Source organism: Oryctolagus cuniculus, chromosome 3 (assembly GCF_964237555.1).
Source record: "Oryctolagus cuniculus chromosome 3, mOryCun1.1, whole genome shotgun sequence".
NCBI classification, from domain to species: Eukaryota; Metazoa; Chordata; class Mammalia; order Lagomorpha; family Leporidae; genus Oryctolagus; species Oryctolagus cuniculus.
Window position 1 is genome coordinate 8,785,800 of NC_091434.1, and position 20,614 is coordinate 8,806,413.

The window sequence follows — 20,614 nt, forward strand, 5'->3', positions numbered from 1 at the left end:
CAGCTCTCTGCTATGGCCTGGGATAGCAGTGAAAGATGTACCAAGTCCTTGGGCCCCTGCACCCACGTGGGAGACCCAGAAGAAGCTCCTGGTTCCTGGCTTCGGATCGGCGCAGCTCTGGACGTTGCGGCCATCTGAGGAGTGAACCAGCGGATGGAAGACCTCTCTCTGTAACTCTGTCTCTACCTCTCTCTGTAACTCTGTCTTTCAAATAAATAAAATAAATCTTTAATTAAAAAAAAGATAACAAGTAAACATGGTGTTCAGATCAGTATCAAATATACTAAAACTGGGATGATAAGAAAGATTAATGAAGCTCTGAGAGAGGATGACACAAAAATTGAAACTATTCAGAAAAATAAAACCATTCAGAGTAGATTATCCGATCACATGTGATTAAGCCAGAAATCAAGAACAAAAGCAACTGCAAAATCCCCAACTACTGGCAGCAGGTATTTGGTACAGGGGTTAACACATCCAAGATCCGCATTAGAGGACGTGGGTTCTATTCTCAGTTCTCGCTCCAGCTCTGGCTCCCTGGAAGGCAGCAGTGATGGCTCAGTAACTGGGTTCCTGCCACACATGTGAAAGACCTGGATTGAGTTCCAGGCTCTGCGTTTCAGCCTGGCCAAGGACAATCCTGGCTGTTCTGAGCATTTGGGAACTGAACCAACAGGTGCAAGATATTCTCTCTCTCTCTCTCTCATTTTTTTTCTTTTCTTTTTTTTTTTTTTTTTTTTTTTTTTTTTTTTTTTTTTTTTTTTGACATGCAGAGTGGACAGTGAGAGAGAGAGACAGAGAGAAAGGTCTTCCCTTTGCCGTTGGTTCACCCTCCAATGGCCGCCACGGCTGGCGCACTGTGGCCAGCGCACTGCGCTGATCCGAAGGCAGGAGCCAGGTGCTTCTCCTGGTCTCCCATGGGGTGCAGGGCCCAACAACTTGGGCCATCCTCCACTGCCTTCCCGGGCCACAGCAGAGAGCTGGCCTGGAAGAGGGGCAACCGGCAAAGAATCCGGTGCCCCGACCGGGACTAGAACCCGGTGTGCCAGCACTGCTAGGTGGAGGATTAGCCTATTGAGCCGCGCCGCCGGCCCTCTCTCTCATTTTTAAAAAAAATCTTAACCCCCAGGCCGGCGCCGTGGCTCACTAGGCTAATCCTCCGCCTAGCGGCGCCGGCACACCAGGTTCTAGTCCCGGTCGGGGTGCCGGATTCTGTCCCGGTTGCCCCTCTTCCAGGCCAGCTCTCTGCTGTGGCCAGGGAGTGCAGTGGAGGATGGCCCAGGTGTTTGGGCCCTGTACCCCATGGGAGACCAGGAAAAGCACCTGGCTCCTGCCATCGGATTAGCGCGGTGCGCCGGCCGCAGCGCGCCAGCAGCGGTGGCCATTGGAGGGTGAACCAACGTCAAAAGGAAGACCTTTCTCTCTGTCTCTCTCTCTCACTGTCCACTCTGCCTGTCAAAAAAAAAAAAAAATCTTAACCCCCAACTATATGGAAACTAAACTATATTTAAAGAATAAATCAAAGTAGAAATTTTTTTAAAATATTTATTTATTTATTTGAAAGGCAGAATTACAGAGAGAGAGGGAAAGAGACAGAGAAAGAAGTCTTCCATCCTTGGGTTCCTTCCCTAAATGGCTGCCACAGCCAGGGCTGGGCTAATTTGAAGCCAAGAGCTTTTTCCAGGTCTTCCATGCAGATGCAGGGGCCCCAAGCACTTAGACCATTTTCTACTGCTTTCGCAGGCCATCAGCAGGGAGCTGGATCAGAAGTGGAGCAGCCAGAACACAAACTGGCACCCATATGGGATGTCGGTGCTGCAGATGGGGGCTTAACCTACTATGCCACAGTGCCGGCTCTGAAGTGGAAATCTTTAGAAAATATTTTTAAAGGAATAAGAATAAAGATACAACTTACAAAAATTTGTATAGGAGCTAGCATTGTGACTTAGTGGGCTAAACTGCCTCTTTAGATGCCCATACTGGAGCACTGGTTTGAGTCCTGGCTGATCAGCTTCTGATCCAGCTTTCAGCTGAGGTACCTGCAGGCACTTGAGACCCTGCCACCCACATGGGAAACCAGGATGGAGTTCCTGGCTCCTGGCTTTGGCCTGGCCCACACCTGGCTCTTGCATTCTTGCAGCCATTTGAGGAACGAACCAGCAGATGAAATATTTTTTTCTCTCGCAGTTTCTCTCTCTCTCTCCCTCTCTCTCTCCCCCCTCACTCTCTCTCTCTCTCCCTCCCTCTCTATCTCTCTCTCTCTCTCCCTTTCAAATAAATCTTAAGAGAGAAAGAGGAAAAAATGAAGGAAGGAGGGAAGGAAGGAAGGAAAGGAGGGAGGGAGGGAAGGAGGGAGTTGTTTAACATAGCCAAAGCAGCTGTTAAAGAAAATTTATGCAAAAACAAGGCTAAAAATAATAATTTACACTTCCATCTCAAGATATTAGGAAAAGAGTAGCAAACCTAGGATAGGTAGTAGGAAGGAAATAATAAAAGGTAAGAACAGAAATCAACTTATAAAAATATGCAAAACTCTGGTTAAAAAAAAAAGTTTAAAAAAATTAGGCAAAACTGGCAGAGCTAAAAGTTAGTTCTTTGAAAAAAATTACTGGGGCAGGCACTGGGCCTGCAGTGCCAGCATCCTATATGGGTGCTAGTTCAAGTCCTGGCTGCTCCTCTTCCAATCCAGCTCTCTGCCAAGGCCTGGGAAAGCAGTGGGAGATGGCCCAAGTGCTTGGGCTCCTGCACCTGCGTGGGAGACACGTAAGAAGCTCCTGGGTTTGGATTGGCACAACTCCAGCAGTTGCGGCCATTTGGGGAGTGAAGCAGCAGATGGAAGATTCTCTCTCTCTCTCTGCCTCTCCTTCTCTCTGTGTGTAACTCTGACTTTCAAATAAATAAATAAACTTTAAAATAAAATTACTAAAACAAATAGACCCTTGGCAAGATTGATCAAGGGGGAAAAAATGGGGAAATAAAGTCCACAAATTACCATTTTTAAGGAATGAAAAAGAGAACAGAATTACAGATCCTATGGACATTGAAAGAAGAGGGTATTATGAACAAATCACAGCAACAAATTTGAAAATTTGGGAAGAAGGAAGTATGTATAATAAATATTAACATCTTTTGTTAGTAGTGTTAGGTCTCTGTAATATTACTTTCCATGGTTTTACTGAATTTTGAAACATTTAAGGAGCAGAGCACAGAACGCGGTGTCTGAGAGTCTTCATTTTGTATTGATGTAGTGCACTCTTGTGTATGTGCCCAGACCATTTCTGGAAGGATATAGACGGAGCTGGGAATGAATGATGCTTGTCACTGCAGCTGGGAACACGGGGTCAGAGGGAGACTTATTTTCAAGCTAAATTGTTTTTATCTGATTCAGCTTTTATGGTACCATGTACACTTATTTATTCATTTTTTAAATCTCAAAATAAAACCATAATAAAACGCAACATCTTACTTTGATCTGCCTTTCGTGCACGGCAGCCCAGAGCAGGCCCTCACCTGCCTCCAGGGCTCCTCTCTTGCACTCTCCTCTCTGACCCCCCCCTGCAGGACCCAACCCCCTCTAGGGCTCCTCTCATTGCACTCTCCTCTCTGACCCCCCCCCCCCCCGCAGGACCCAACCCCCTCCAGGGCTCCTCTCATTGCACTCTCCTCTCTGACCCCCCCTGCAGGACCCAACCCCCTCCAGGGCTCCTCTCATTGCACTCTCCTCTCTGACCTCACCTGCAGGACCCAACCCCCTCTAGGGCTCCTCTCATTGCACTCTCCTCTCTGACACCCCCCCCCCCCCCCCCCGCCGCGCAGGACCCAACCCCCTCCAGGGCTCCTCTCATTGCACTCTCCTCTCTGACACCCCCCCCCCCCCCCCCCCCCCCCCCGCCGCGCAGGACCCAACCCCCTCCAGGGCTCCTCTCATTGCACTCTCCTCTCTGACCTCACCTGCAGGACCCAACCCCAGGTCTGCAGACTAGAGATCCAGGCTGAAGACTAGGAGCAGCCCAGGGCAGCAATAAGTGGGGAGCTGCTGGTGAAGGGAGGGAGGAAATTAAGCCCCAAGTGGAAGACTGAGGTCTAGGCCTGAGAAAAGGGACCCAGAGAAAATGGACGCTGGGTCCACGGCATGAGGCTGGGGCTGGCCTCGCTTTGGAAAAACAAAGTAAGAACTGTTCGTTACCATTTTCTGATTCCCGGTGTGCCAATATTCCTAGAACCAGAACGCAGAATGCACTTCAGGATTATTTGTATTTATCAGTATTGTCAATTTTCCACAATAATCCTTACCGTAACTATCTAATCCCATTTTCCCATAAGTCATTTAAATGTCCAATGGAATTTCAATACTTTGACATCTAAACTATATCTCTCACATTTTCAGTAACATGCAGTATCAGAAATAAAAAATAAAAACAGAACAAAACAAAAAACTAATTGTCATTTGCTCCAGAAAATACGGTCGTTGAAGTCATTTGGTTTTCTCACAGAGGTCTTTGCGGATCGGCCTAAATACTTAACCACCACTTAAAGTCTTCCCAAGACCTAAGCCACCAACTGAAAAATGGACACATGTTGGAAAACAACTATTTTTAGTTGAATTCGACCTCAATCTATGAATCAGCACTTTCAATTGAGTTCACATAGGTACATTTTTGCCTTCAACTAAATTTAAAAAAAATTCCAATAGTTAATGCTCTGGCATTTCCTAGCTTACTTAACCGAGTTGGGGAGGAGGGGGAATAGATCACAGAGTTTTAAAGTTCTCAGAAAAAAAAAAAAATCAAACTTCAGAAACCAATGAACACAGAATACAAACAGGCAAATCATAGAAGGAACATAAACGGTGACAAAACATGACAGGAAGCTCAATTTACCAGTTACGGGGAAATGCTAATTAAACACAACACTATTTTTCCCACCTGACGGGAAGATTAAGAAGGGCAGCAATATCTAATTAACGATGTCACAGGTATAGGAGAGCGCCTGCATCCTGCTGGATGAAGTCTAATTAACAAGGCAGTTTCTTAGAAGGCAATCTGTGAGGTTAGTGAAGTGACTGGCATTTATGTAAAGTTTTGAATTACTCAATAATGAAATATTTTGACATCAAAATATTCACAAAGTCTCATTCTAGGCACAGAGGTTGAAGTAATGTAAATCCCCCAGTTCAAAATTCTTTCAAGAACGGCGTAAGTACAAAGGTCAAATGTGTTGTTGAAAGTGCAAAGGTCAAAGGTGTTGTTGAGAGTTATGTTGTACCCCAGGCACTGCCGGTTGAGCTGGGTAACAAAGCACCATCCTTAGGGGTGGGAGTTTGACACAGTGGTTAAGATGCTGCTTAGGGCGCTCGCATCCCATGTCAGAATGCCTGACAGAGTCTCAGCTCCATTTCCTACCCAGCTTCCTGCTAATGTGCACCCTGGGAGACAGCAGGGGTGACTCCAGCCACCCACATGGGAGGCCTGGATTAACTTCCTGGATCCTGGCTTTGGTCTGGCCCAGCCCCAGCTGTTTCAGACATTTGGAGAGTAAACTAGTGGATGGAAGATCTCTCTGTCTCTCTGCCTTTCAAGTAAATTAAAACACACACACACACAGAAAACAAAAACCATAATCTGTCAAATTAACTTGGAATTATGCAAGGGTTTCAAGGATTCACCCCTCAAATGAAAACAGTCAAAATGCACATACTTTGGACCCAGAATCCCACGTGTAGGAACCTGTGTTACTGACAGTCTCTTGTAAGTGTGCCTGTATATAGGTCCCAGAGTGTCCCTAAGGGCTTTGGTAAGAATAGCAAAACCTGGAAATAACCTGAAAATGCCCATCAACTGAGGATTGCACATTTGCACAACAAAATACTATGCACTTTCCCTTGAGGGAACTAAAAGGGGTACTTCTGCATGTACCTTAGCAGAAAAATGATCACAAAATATTAAGTGCAAAAACAAGTTAAAGAACTAAAGATACCATTGTTCTATTTTCATAAGTACACACACACACACAATCCAATCAGAAAGAATTCAAATGCAAATGAAACCATTTGTAGTGATTATCTCCATGGAATGGACCTTGGAGGAAGAAAGAAAGAATTTTCACTTTTTAAACTTTAAACACTAGAATAGCTAGAGCTTATTGAGTATGTATTATGTGCCAGGCAAATTCTAAGCACTTAATTCAATTAGTCTTTATTATAAGGAACCCAAAAGGTAGGTTTGCTTATTATTTTCAGTATAAACAGTTGAGGAGACTGAGACCCAGAGAGATTAAATAATGTGCCAAAGATCACAACTAGTGGGTTGTGCTGCCAAGATGTGGACCGAGAAGCCAGAATTAAGCAACACGCTAATTCATCATGTCAGCGGTTCTTCATACTTGGGAACTGTATGAATGACTTCTAAAACAATAAGCATTAGAGTTTTGTCTTAAAATTGGTAAAAAAAAATCCACAATATTAAGGATTGGCTCATTTATTTGAAAGGCAGAGTTAGAGAGAAGAGAAAGACAGATTTTCTATCCTCTGGTTCACTCCCCACATGGCCACAATAGCTAGGTTTGGCCAGGCAGACGGCAGGAACTGGAACCCATCTGGACTCCACCTGGGTCTCCCATATAGACGGCAGGACCCCAAGCTCTCAGGCCATTTTCTGCTGCTTACTCAGGCACATGGAAATGGAGCAGCTGGGACTTGAACCAGGTGTTCGCCCAGATGCTGGTGTCATAGGCAGTGGCTCCACCTGCTGTGCCACACACAATGGTTTTGATTTGGCAGTTTATGCTGTGATGATATAAATCATTTCTGGAAGGCAGAATATGGTCCCCTTGCCCCTAATGTCTACAATCTAATCTCCAGAACCTGTGACTGGAAAGGTGACCTCACATGGCAAAAGTGACTCTGCAGGTGTAATTAAATTAAGGATCTTAAGATGGGGACATAATCCTGGATTATCCTGCTTGGCTCAATGTCACCACAAAGGTTCTTATAAGGGGAAAAGCATGGCAGGGGAGTCAGAGTAGATGTGACCACGGAAGGACAAGGCCATTAAGAAGTAAGGTCATTCGTGGCCGGCGCCGTGGCTCACTAGGCTAATCCTCCGCCTTGCGGCGCCAGCACACCAGGTTCTAGTCCCGGTCGGGGCACCGGATTCTGTCCCGGTTGACCCTCTTCCAGGCCAGCTCTCTGCTGTGGCCAGGGAGTGCAGTGGAGGATGGCCCAAGTACTTGGGCCCTGCACCCCATGGGAGACCAGGAGAAGCACCTGGCTCCTGGCTTCGGATTAGCGTGGTGCGCCGGCCGGCCACGGCGGCCATTGGAGGGTGAACCAACAGCAAAGGAAGACCTTTCTCTCTGTCTCTCTCTCTCTCTCACTGTCCACTGTGCCTGTCAAAAAAAAAAAAAGTTTATTTAGGTGGGGCCTGGCACGGTGGCATAGCAGGTTCGCACCCATAGGGGTGCTGGGTCAAATCCTGGCTGCTCCATTTCTGATCCAGCTCTCTGCTGTGGCCTGGGAAAGTAGTAGAAGGTGGTCCAAGTCCTTGGGCCCCTGTACCCCCATGGGAGACCTGGAAGAAGCTCTTGGATCCTGGCCTTGGATTGGCCCAGTTCTGGCCATTGCAGTCATTTGGGGAGTGAACCAGTAGATGGAATATACCCCCCTCCCCCGCCGCCTCTCTGTAACTCTGCCTTTTTAAAAAAATATTTATTAATCTATTAAAAGTTTATTTAGGTGCAAAAACTTTTTGAAGTCCATGCATATGAGGGAATTTCAAAATGTTCATGTAAAATGTACACTAGGGGGAAAATGCATGGAGTTCAACTATTTTTTTGGGGGGGGGGGGCACAAAAATGGGATGGAGTCCCAGGCTTTAGCCTGTACTAGTCCTCGCCATTGCAGCCATCTGGGGGAGTGCACCAACAGAGAGAGAGAGAGAGAGAGAGAGGTGTATATATTGCTCTGCCATTCAAAATAAACAAATCTCCCCCCAAAATGGAGACATTATTACTTCTGTCAAACCCTGTGTGGACCACAGATGGCCCTGGATACAGTGTGGGAGGGGCCGCACGGAGCGTAAGTCCTGGGAGGTGGGCTCTTTGGTAGGTGTCTTGGAGGCAGCCTACCACGGTTCAGATTCTGGTTTTGTTGATGGATTGGATCTAGCACGTGAGGGAAAACCTTCCGGGGATCTTAGCAATATGACAAAGAAGAGATGGGATGAGATGAACCCAGCCAGTCAGAAGTACGGAGCAGCAGCAGACAACGGTGGGAGCTGATTATGTATCCCACCAGGCTCTAAATTACACGCATGGATCAAGTCATTAAATGCTCACCAGGACCACCACATGGAGTCATTCTGATTAACCTCAGTGAAGGCGGAGGAAATTGACTCACACGGGGACAGGCGGTCAGCAGCAGTCACACAGCTGGCAGCACGGAGACTGGAATCCTAGCTGTCTGGCTCCTGACTGCCCCTGCGCCACAGAGGAGAGCGAGTCCTTCCGCAGGATTCTCTAACCAGGAGGAAGACAGACTCCCAGCAGCACTGTCCAGTGCAGTTTCCCCTCTGAGATGCTGAACTGGGCCTGCGGCCTTAGCGAGGGTCCCAGGGCTGCTCCCAGCCGCAGGCCACCGGCAGTCCTGGGCTGCAACTGCAAAACTGCTGCTGGAAAAGGCTGGCTGGTGTCGCTCCCCCTCTTCGTGGAGGAACGACACAGGACCCTGCGCTGTTCTTTCGTCTGCTCGGCCCTCCCCAGGTTTGCTGCTGGTTCTTCCCGGGTTGGCTACCGTCCCTTCCACCTCCGTGGAAGGGCGGTTCCCCCTGCCACTTTCCCCACTTCCGCGGGGGAGCGGCACACCACCGGCCGGCTCTCTCGGGGGCTGCACAGGTGTTCCTTCAGATAGATGTTCCTGGTGCATGTTGTCTCTCTCCTCCTTTATAGTCCTCTTCCACCAATCCCAACTCTGCTACCCACACGCCGAGTACGCTGCTCTCCTCCAATCAGGAGCAGGTCCTACAGTTTATTGGTTGAACTGGAGGCAGCTGTGTAGAAGCTGTTTCCCTTCTCAGCGCCATATTGTGGGAGAGCAGATGCATAGAATAAGTCTTAATTCCAGTAACTTAGTCTAGTCCGGGTTGCTCCCCACAGGCTGGGACCTCCTGGACTGAACCCCCAACTCTCCTGCTCTCCAGGCTGGCGGGGAGCCAGTGAGGAGGCAGGCAACTGCCCCCTGTACTGCCTAATCCTTGCGGCAACAGGAGAACCTCAGGGGGTTGTCCCGAAGCTGATGTACACACTGCCCTGCTCCCAGGGTCTTCTCAGGAGACAGACCAGGATTTGGCAGGTAAATCAGCATTCGGAAGACAATGGCTGGCCTTTGCCTCCAAAATCTCTCTAGCTCAAGCCCCGTATCTCTAAGTTTTTGAGGAACTAGATCAGAAAAGTTTCATGGTTTGTTAATGAAGCAGCAACATTCACTAGACACACAGCCCTGGAGCAGGCACGACCGTGGTTAGAAAACAGAATGGATCCTAACTTAGAAATGAAATGTTGTATACAAGCTTCGTTAGAGCCATCGGTGCCGAAACATGTCTATCCCACAAGTAAGGCATGTCTGGACTAATTTTTTTTTAATTAAAAAAAAATTATTTGATATAGAGAAATAAAGAGAGCTTCCATGCACTGGTTTACTCCCCCAAATACCTGCAAATGCCTGATTTACTCCCCCAAATGGGTTGAAGCTGGGAGTCAGGCTCAGGCCGGGTCTCCCACACAGATGGCAGGAACCCAATTACTTGAGCGATCACTACTGCCTCCCAGGTGTTTATTATCAGGAAGCTGGAGTCAGGAGCCAGAGCCAAGTACTGAGAGCAGGCACTCTAATGTGGGAGGGGGTTCCCAACCAGCATCTAAACCGCCAGGCCAAACACCTGCCTTGGAACTGACTTTATTCAGTAAAAGCAGATGGGGGCCGGCATTGCAGCTCAGTGGGTTAAGCCACTGTCCGCAATGCTGGCATCCTTTCGGAGGGCTGGCGTTCTGTGTGAGTGCTGGTTTGAGCCCAGCATCCTGAATCAGCGCCAGCTGGAGTCCCGGCTGCTCCACTTCCGATCCCGCACACTGCTAACGTACCTGGGAAAGCAGTGAAAGATGGCCCAAGTGTTTGGGCCCCTGCATCCATGTGGGAGATCTGCACAGAATTTCAGGCTCCTGGCTTTGGCCTGGCTCAGTCCCAGTCATTGCAACCATTGGGGAGTGAACCAGCCAGTAGAAGAGCTCTCTCTCTTTGTCTCTCCCTCCCTCTCTGTAACTCTATTTTTCAAATAAATCCATCTTTTTTTTTTTAAGTAGACAGCCTTTCCTCAATATAGTTCTTTTAGAGTCAATAATAAATTGTATAAATGTGTGCTAGAAATGGGGGGAGAAAGATCTTCCATACACTGGTTTACTCCCCATATGGCAGCAACAGCTGACGCTAGGCCGAAGCCAGGAGCCTAAAACTCCATCCAAGTCTTCCACACGGGCTGCAGAGGCTTAAGTACTCAGGCCATCCTCTGCTGCTTTTCCAGGAGTATTAGTAGAGAGCTGGATCAGAACTGGAGCAGCCAGGACTCTAACTGGCACTCTGACACAGGAATCCCAGGAGTTAGTGATATTGTACATGTAATTGTATGATACTAGGGGCAACCAATCCAGACCTATTTAAGAAAACAAAACAAAACTTTCGCTGTCTCTAAAAAAAAAGTAAATAACATACAATAATATTAAATAATATAATTTAAGAGTGTTGATTATTAAAGATCTACCTTCTACAAGTAATATTAACATACTTAATTTTTTTATTATTACTGCTTAGGCCTGGCATTGCCAGTATTTAGCTGGAAGACACTGGGAAGTCACATCCTTTCTGAATCTCTTTTGTTTCCCAAGGATATTGTAAACAATAAAATGAGAGTATGCATGTGAAAGTACATGATATTAACATTTCTAATGGCAACTAATAAGACTCTCTTAGGTACTTTCTAGTTTTGGAAAAGTTGTTAAAAGTAATTAATTATGAAGGAGCTGAGTGGAGGAGAGTCCCTAAAGTATCCTAAGGGGAAATGATGAAGCAACTGAGGTTTGCTTCCCAATAATCCTGGGGGAACAATGGCTTCAAGTATAGGTTTTGGCCACATTTTCAGTATTGTTGAAGCTGTGTTATGTGTCTATGGGAGTTTGTTAAAACCCATTCTGTCTCCTTTTTATGTCTGAAATTTTCATGTTGAGAAAGGTTAAAATAATTAATTAAAGTAATTAGGCTGAGATGTCTCTAGTGTCCTGTGGGTGTCTGGTTGTTTGAGGCGAGAATACTGCTAACGTTACCCTGGAAGCCAGGTGACTGCCCAGTTGAGCTGAGTCTCCCCAACGCCCACGACAGCCAGAACTGAGCTAGGCCAAAGCCAGGAGGCAGGAGCTGAAGAACTCAGCTAACTGAGCAGTCACCACCGCCTCCCAGGGTACACGTTAGCAGTAAGCTGGCATCAGAAGCACAGCCAGGACCCGAGCCCAGGATCTCTGACGTGGGACACCAAGCAGCATCTTAACCGCTATGCCAAATGCCCGCCTGCTGAGTTCTTCTATAAGCAAACTGAAACCCAAGTCAATCTGTGACCACGGCCTAGGAAAAGGAAATTTAGGCTTACCCACTCAGAAAGTCCCAACTGCCCTCTAACTGGAAACTCGCACTTTAACAATCAAATGTTTTCTTATACCTCACACGCAGACAGTCCTGTCTAGGATGGTACAAAAGCAACGCACATGCGAGTCAAATTGCACTTCAAATTTGACCCAAGGACAGGTGTTCACCTAGCAGTTAGGAACCCCCGCATCTCATGTCAGAGTTCCAGGGTTTGGGGACCAGCGCTGTGGCACCGCAGGTAAAGCTGCTGCCTGCAATTCTAGCATCCCATACGGGTGCCGGTTCGAGTCCTGGCTGCTTCACTTCTGATCCAGCTCCCTGTTAATGAGCCTGGGAAAACAGCAGAAGATGGTACAAGTTGGGCCCCTGCACCCTTGGAGGAGACCTGGATGAAGCTCCTGGCTCCCAGCTTTGGCCTGACCCAGCACTGGCCGTTGCTGCCATCTGAGGAGTGAACCAGCCAATGGAAGATCTCTCTCTCCTTCTGCCTCTTCCTCTCTCTGTGACTCTACATTTCAAATGAAGAAGATGAAGAAGACAAAGAAGAAGAAGAAGAAGGGAGGAGGAGGGGGGGAGGGGCAGGGGAGAGGGAGGGGGAAGAGGAGGAGGAGAAGGAGAAGAAATGGAGCCAGGATTAATGGCACCCAGATGAGATGCCAGTGCCACAGTCAGTGGGTTAACCCACTAAGCCACAATGCCAGCCCCCTAACCTGGAATCTTAAGCTTTCTTCCCACAAGAAACTTCAAGATACATTAACAATTTTGTCACTTAAGAATCCAACATTCTATCAATATTAATATTTCAAAAGATGGTAAGCTGCTAGTTCTCTGACAAAATCAATCACAGGGGCTGGTGCTCTGGAGTACTGGGTAAAGCCACCTCCTGCAGTGCCAGCATCCCATATGGGAGCTGGTTCGAGTCCCTGCTGCTCCACTTCCAATCCAGCTCTCTGCTATGGCCTGGGAAAGTAGTACAAGATGGCCCAAATCCTTGGCCCTGCACCCGTGTAGGAGACCCGGAAGAAGCTCCTGGCTCCTGGGTTCCAATCGGCACAGCTCCGGCCATTGCAACCATCTGGGGAGTGAACCATTGGATGGAAGACTCTCTGCCTTTCAAATAAATAAATAAATCCTAAAAAAAAAAAAAAACTATCACAAATAAAAGGGAGCTTAATGGCAATAAGTACATAATGTTCCCTTACCTTGAAGATGTGAATTCTCCAGGAAGTCTTCATGGGTTTCTTTAGCCTCTCCAGGTTTTGTTGATCGATACTCGTTCCTCAGAGAGATCCTCCACCATCTAAAGATTAGCTGTAATTGAACACAAGGCGATGTGAATTAAAACTGATTTCAATCCCAGCAGGCTCGGCAAGCTTGCAGATTTGAATAGTCACTGTAGTCTGCACATATACATGGCCATGTACCCAACAGCAGCTAGAACTTTGCAGTCTGGCTTCACACCCAATTAGAAGGAGGACCTGGGTATCAGCAAACGTTTCCTTAGAGATTAGGGTTACCAAGCTGGGAGGTATCTTAAAATCTATCAGGTCGGGAGCATTGTGGTACAGCAGGTTAAGCTGCTGCCGTGCAGCCAGAACCCCATATGAGTGTCAGTTTGAGAACCAGGTGCTAAACTTCCCACCCAGCTCCCTGTGAATGCTCCTAGAAAAGCAGCAGAAGATGGCCCAAGTGCTTGGGCCCCTGCCACCCACATGGGAGACCTGGATGCAGCTCCAGGCTCCTGTCTTCAGCCTGGTCCAGCCCTGGCTGTTGCAGCCATTTGGGGACTGAACCAGTGGAAGGAAGATCTCTCTCCCTCTCTCTCCCTCTCTCTGTCTTTCAAATAAATGGATAAGCCTTCATATATAAATGTACATAAAGCTATGAAACAGGTGATGTGCAAAGCTCCCATGAGTCTATCACATGCATGTAGAAGGAATTCTCAGGTGTTTCTGCAATCCTCGGTGTACTGTTTTAGCAGCACTAATTCTGTGCCGTTACACTCCAGATAAAGTTTCCTTGATTCTTTCATTGTTAAACTATCACTGTTCTCTCGAGGACTGAATCCTTATTTTTCTCTGAGGTTTTGGATTTGATATTATACTTGACCTTTTGCATAGTAATTAACACATGCAGGGTAGACTGGAATCTACCCTCCAAATCAATGGATGAGACAATCTTGCTTATCCTTGTAAAGCCAAGGCATTCCCCATCGCCTATTTTCACTCAACAAGGGAGTCAGATTTATTTAAACGGAGTGCAAGGGGAAAAACTGCACTGGTAACTTGTCAGTAACTCTGTTCTTCAACTAATTTCTAAGTGCTTTTTACTTCTGCATATGTTGAGTACATCATACAATTTTTTAAAAATAGCCTGTTTTGAAGGTAAAATTACAAATTTTGAAATTAAAAATAAAAGGCATATAAGTGAGGTAGGCATTTAGCGCAGCAGCGGATACCACCACGGGGGACCCCTGCATCTCATTATCAGAGTGCCTGGGTTTGAGTCCTGGCTCGGCTTCCCATCCAGCTTCCTTCTGACGTGCAGCCTGGGAGGCAGCAGCTGATGGCTCAAGTACTTAGGTCTGCTGCCAACACACTGGAGACCCCGGCTGAGTTCTAGGCTTCTGCCTGATCTAGTCCTGGCTGCTGTAGGCATTTGGGGAGTCTCTCTTTCTCTCTCTCTCTCTCTTTCCCTTTCCATTAAAATAAGTAACAAATATTTAAAGGCAAATACATAAAGAAGCCAAACTATAATTCATATATTTGCAAAGGGAAGACTGGAAGTTCACTTGAATTAAACTCACAACAATTTTTATACTCTTTATATAATTAAAAAACCCTATGGATGGCCGGCGCCTCGGCTCATTAGGCTAATCCTCCGCCTTGCGGCGCAGGCACAACAGGTTCTAGTCCCGGTTGGGGCGCCGGATTCTGTCCCGGTTGCCCCTCTTCCAGGCCAGCTCTCTGCTGTGGCCAGGGAGTGCAGTGGAGGATGGCCCAAGTACTTGGGCCCTGCACCCCATGGGAGACCAGAAGTACCTGGCTCCTGCCATCGGATCAGCGCAGTGCGCCGGCCGCGGCAGCCATTGGAGGGTGAACCAACGGCAAAGGAAGACCTTTCTCTCTGTCTCTCTCTCTCACTGTCCACTCTGCCTGTAAAAAAAAAAAAAAAAAAAAAAAAAAAAACAAAAACCTATGGATAAGAACAGCCATATTTGAAATGCTTTCTGTTGTCAGTATTTTTAGATAGTTATAACCTGAATAGTTTTAAGCCTAAAAGTGGGCTTGCTTCCACAGCAAATTTTTAACAAGTGCCTTGATACACAGAAAATCTTGTAAGAATGACATTCCTTGAAACTTTTGTTTGCAGGGCTCCCATGTGGGGGAGGGGCCCAAGCACTCAGGCCATTTTCTGCTACTTTCCCAGGCGCATCAGCAGGGAGCTGGAGTGGAAGTAGCGCAGCATGAACTTGAACCAGGAGCTCATATGGGAGGTGGGCATTGGGCACTGCAGGCAGTGGTGGCTTAACCGTGTGTCAGAAGGCCAGCCCCATTTCTTCCCATCTTTAGAAACCTACATGGCGGGGCCAGCACTGCGATGTAGCTGGTAAAGCCACCACCTGCAGTGCAGGCATCCCGTATGGGTACCAGTTCAAGTCCTGGCTTCTCCACTTCCGATCCAGCTCTCTGCTATGGCCTGGGAAAGCAGCAGAAGACGGCCCAAGTCCTTGGGCCCCTGCACCCACGTGGGAGACCCAGAAGAAGCACTTGGCTCCTGGCTTCGGATCGGCGCAGCTTTGGCCATTGCGGCCAATTGGGGATTGAACCAGCGGATGGAAGACCTCTCTCTGCCTCTGCCTTTCAAGTAAATATATAAATCTTAAAGGAAGAGAGGAAGAGAGGAAGGAGGGAAGGAGGGAAGGAGGGAAGGAGGGAAGGGGGGAAGGAGGAAAGGAGGGAGGGAGAGAGGGAGGGAGGGAGGGAGGGAGGGAAGGAAGGAAGGAAGGAAGGAAGGAAGGAAGGAAGGAAGGAAGGAAGGGACCTATGTGGCAACAACCAGGTTGGACAGATCTGGAGCTCTGTGCATGTGATGAACACTTCCTTGTGCCTCCTATCTGAATGCTGTCCAGCCAGTCTGGGTTATATATTGTGTTTGTATACTTATGGTTTGACTCATAGTAACTTCTCAAGTACTTAGTGTGTAATTGATTTACATGGAACACAAACTGTAAATAAAAAGAAATGGCTGGAAGAGAGGGAAAAAGAAAAGAAAGGAAAGTGACTCAAGAAAGAACAGAGTGACTGACAGGTTACCAGATACCTAAGTGGGACGTTCTGGATCTTTCTAAGTATCGGTCCAGGAACTGTTTGTAATTTAGCACAGGACCAGCCACTGTTTTGTCTCTGCTTTTCTTTGCAGACTCTAGTTATTCTTCCAGATCAGATTTCTGTTTTGAGACCCATCGTAATTGAGAGACTGCTGAGTTGGGTTGCGATACCCTGTCATGGAGAGCTTATGAAATTAGATCTTATAGTAGGTGATGGAGGATTTTGTTATCTGTATAGTTCCAGAAATGGAGAAGCAGGGACTGAAGGGTGAACTACATGGCCTTTTTACATTTGAAGCTTACCCCAAAGCTCACAAAGCACTGACACTGCAAAAGATAGGGAGGTGTCATTTTCTTGCAATGAATTATGAAGATAATTTACCTTACTTCACAGTGTATTTAAACTAAGAACAATTATGATATGGTTTTAGTGCAAATTTACAACACACACATACACATGATTCTTCATGTTCCTACATGTGGCTCATTCTGCTTAAACACGATAACACTCAGGTGTTAAGCCATCAAAACTACCCTGGGACGACAGTAATTTTATCTACATTTGGAATGAGGCTGGCATTATCACTAATGGGAAAGATGAGGCAGAAGTTGAAATTAGCAAGTTTTTACTACAGGAAGACTATCTTGAAACATTTCTTCTGTTCAACAACTCAGAAATGCAGTCGCCCCTGGAGAGTCAAATTCATAAGCTGTAGACACCGTGGAGGCAAGGAGGAGTCTGGAGCAGACACTGTTATTTTTTTAAAAGATTTATTTATTTATTTTATTTGAAAGGCAGAGTTACAGAGAGGCTGAGGCAGAGAGAGAGAGAGAGAGAGATTCCATCCACTCCCCAAATGGCCACAATGGCCAGAGCTGAGCCAATCAGAAGCCAGGAGCCAGGAGCCTCTTTCAGGTCTCCCATGCAGGTGCAGGGGCCCAAGCACTTGGGCCAACTTCTACTGCTTTCCCAGGCCATAGCAGAGCTGGATCGGAGGTGGATGAGCCGGGACTTGAATCGTTGCCCATATGGTCTGCTGGCACTTCAGGCGGAGGCTTCACCCACTACGCCACAGCGCCAGCCCCTACCTCCCTTACATTTCATTGCATTTGCGCCTCTGTCAAACACGCGAGTGTGCTGGGTGCCTTTGAGAGAGTCTAGCTCTGGCTCCCCTGGTCTGTTCCATTGATCTTATGTCTCTGCCTTCCCAACTCCATACAGTCTTGATGAATGTGACCGTATAGTAAGCCTTGACGTTGGCTTGTTCACTTCCCCCCATTCTATTTTTCAAAACTGTTCACTATCCGGTTTCTTTGGAGACTTTTTGACAGGGATGAACTTTGCTTGCCTGCTCTGCAAGCCATCTGCTGATAATCTGGCCTCCCACGGATCTTGCCTGCAAGAAAAGGCTATGAGGCAAGGCTGCCATGTATATCAGCCTTCCTGTACTTCTCATGGTAAATTATCTCAGAATCCTAGTTCACACGTGTTCCTGCACATGTACCAGAAGAATAAGCACACAGGAGAGGTACCTCCTTTCCCCATATGGCCTCAGTAAACAGACATCTACCCCTGATGGACATACACTGCCAATCTTTAGGACCCAGGATTGCAGCCTGGTCTGTGGCCTGTCCGTTCTCCACAGACGGTCACATCACATAGAGATCTAGCTGCAGAGCTAGCCAGTCTGCCCCAGAGATGATCCCTCTGCTGAGATGCAAACTTTCAGATCAAAAGGCAACACTTTCTACATCCAAATTTCATAATTTTAGAAAAGATATTAGACTTTATTAGGCATTGTTTTGGGCATTCATTGGAAGTTTAATGGTAAGTAAAAGGCACAGTCCATGCCTTCATGAATCTTACTGAAAAGGGGAAACTACTGATTAAAACTCACATAAATACATGTGTCACAAAGTATGCTCCAGCAGTTAAGTCTTCAAGAAGATAAAACTAATTACCCAATGTCCTTGATTGAATCAAGAAGAGATCCATCCTTGCTGTATTTATGGTAGAGCTTAGGGCTGAGCTAATGCTTGGTACACAGAAAGCCATACCTCTTGGGGGTGGGGGCAGGACAAGACATTGGCTTTGTAGAGTGAAACAACTGCTCTCTCAGAATATCCCATCACTGGCCAGCGCCGCGGCTCAGTAGGCTAATCCTCTGCCTAGCGGCACCGGCACTCCAGGTTCTAGTCCCAGTCCGGGTGCCGGATTCTGTCCCGGTTGTCCCTCTTCCAGGCCAGCTCTCTGCTGTGGCCCGGGAGTGCAGTGGAGGATGGCCCAGATCCTTGGGCCCTGCACCCCATGGGAGACCAGAAGCACCTGGCTCCTGCCTTCGGATCAGTGCGGCACGCCGGCCGCGGCGGCCATTGGAGGGTGAACCAACGGCAAATGTGTGGGGAGCAACTGAGACTAGACTAAGTTACTCGAATTAAGACTTATTCTATGCATCTGCTCTCCCACAATATGGCACTGAGAAGGGAGTAACAACTTCTACGCAGCTGCCTCTCGCCAACTTGAGTGATGACCTGCAGGAGCTGATCCTGCTCCTGATTGGAGGAGAGCAGCGTGCTCGGCGTGTGGGTAGCAGAGTTGGGATTGGTGGAAGAGGACTATAAAGGAGGAGAGAGACAACATGCACCAGGAACACCTATTTGAAGGAACACCTGTGCAGCCCCCGAGAGAGCCGGCCGGCGGTGTGCCGCTCCCCCGCGGAAGTGGGGAAAGTGGCAGGGGGAACCGCCCTTCCACGGAGGTGGAAGGGACGGTAGCTAACCCGGGAAGAACCAGCAGCAAACCCGGGGAGGGCCGAGCACACAAAAGAACAGCGCAGGGTCCTGTGTCGTTCCTCCGTGAAGAGGGGGAGCGACAAAATGGAAGACCTTTCTCTCTCTCTCCTCTCACTGTCCACTTTGCCTGTCAAAAAAAAAAAAAAAAAAAAAAAAAAAAAAGAAGAAGAAGAATATCCCATCACTGTTATCCTGGGGATTCCTTGCCTTGCATCTCACTTGACTTTCTTTAGTGGTTTACTCCCTTGTTTTGGGAAGCACATCCTTCAACACATTTCTGTGAAATGGTCTACAACTGGTAAACATTTGTTGGGAACAAGTCCCTGTTCCTTTCTGGGTTTTGTCCCTCTGTTGTCCAGTGTGGAAGGCTAGTGGCCAGAGCAAAGGCACTCCAACTGTACCTCAGGGCATGCTTTCCTCACTGGTAGCTGTGTCTACAGACCAGGCGCTACTCTTCCTTTCCGGTGAGTTCTTACCTCCAGCGGGCTACCCAGGCTACTCTTCCTGGGGCAGCCACATCCTCTCCAGAGTTCCGAATCTCAGTGTTTGGGAGGAAAAGAGGAAGGATCCCCTTGTACTTGTATTCTGTATTATCCACTCCGCTCTAGCTTACAGGTGGTACTGGTTTGGGCCTCTGCTGTTCTGGGAAGTTTTAGAGCCCTCTTTTACTTTTTTCCAACTGTTAATCATCTATTAGTTAACAGTGCTTTAGAATCCATTGTCCCTGGTGAACAATCAGTGTAGAATCTGTCTCCTGATTGGACTTTGCTTGAGATACTGTGAGGAGGTAAATGAGCTAATAGGCAGATAGGGCGGGTCCCTGTGGGAATGAGAAAAGGGGAAGGCTTTAAGAGTGGACAAGTTGCTTGCTTCTCCCCAGAAGCTGCCTTCAGCAAGACAAGATACCAGTCTCACCCCCTGAGTTTCTAGCTCTAACATGAGGATACAAAGACCAAGTCACCTAACCCTCCCTTCTGCGACTTTGTTTTATCCTGAGCAGGCTAGTCCTCTGGTTGGTTGTCAGCTGCTACTCTGTTCCTCCCCCAAACTGTGCTTAAAAGAGCCCACTTTGATGAGTTTCTCGGGTCTTCCTCTCTTGGAGTCCTCCTTACTCTGTGGCAGCAGGTTTCTGACTTAAGTAAATGTTGTTTTGCTCACTGTTCTTTCCGTGCTGTCTGTCCTCCACAGGGAAAATCTTCTACGTGATACAAGAACAGAGGTCAACTTCTTTCCTCGCAGTTTTTACCCAGGAAGGTATCAGCCAAGTGGGTCTCATAGGTGGTTTTGGTAATCCATTGTCGCCACTTCCCTGTAACAATACTTGGCATGAATCTTTTTTTAAAAGAGGTTATTTATTTATTTGAGAGGTAGAGTTACAGACAGAGAGAGACAGAGAGACAGGACTTCCATCTGTTGATTCACTCCCCAGATGGCTGTAACAGCTGGAGTTGGGCTGATCCAAAGCCAGGAGCCAGGAGCTTCTTTCAGGTCTCCCACACAGATATAGGGTCCCAAGCACTTGGACCATTCTCCACTGCCTTTCCAGGTCATAGCAGTGAGCTGGATCTGAAGAGGAGTGGCCAGGACACAAACTGGAACCCATATGGGATGCCGGTGCTGCAGGCAGAGGCATGAATCTTTCCTTATCCATTAGGTAGGGCCCCCGTAGAAAGCTTTTAATCTGGGATATATGCTTCACCTCTAGGACTTTTATTGTAGGATTAGTTTCTGGAAACTCTTCTTTTTTTTTTTTTTCTCAGACTATGGAAATTCTCCTGGTTTAATTCTCCAATTTTTTTTCCTTTTTT

The 20,614-nt window shown here is 47.4% G+C and overlaps 1 protein-coding gene across 1 annotated transcript in view; it reads right to left on the reverse strand.

Moving 5' to 3' along the window:
* Positions 1 to 20,614, reverse strand: part of FBXO36 (F-box protein 36) — a 103,686-nt gene that overhangs the window by 33,638 nt on the left and 49,434 nt on the right. The window contains exon 2 of the mRNA XM_002712441.5: positions 12,886 to 12,994. Coding sequence (XP_002712487.2) covers positions 12,886 to 12,994 — 109 coding nt within the window. The remainder of the gene's footprint in view (positions 1 to 12,885; positions 12,995 to 20,614) is intronic.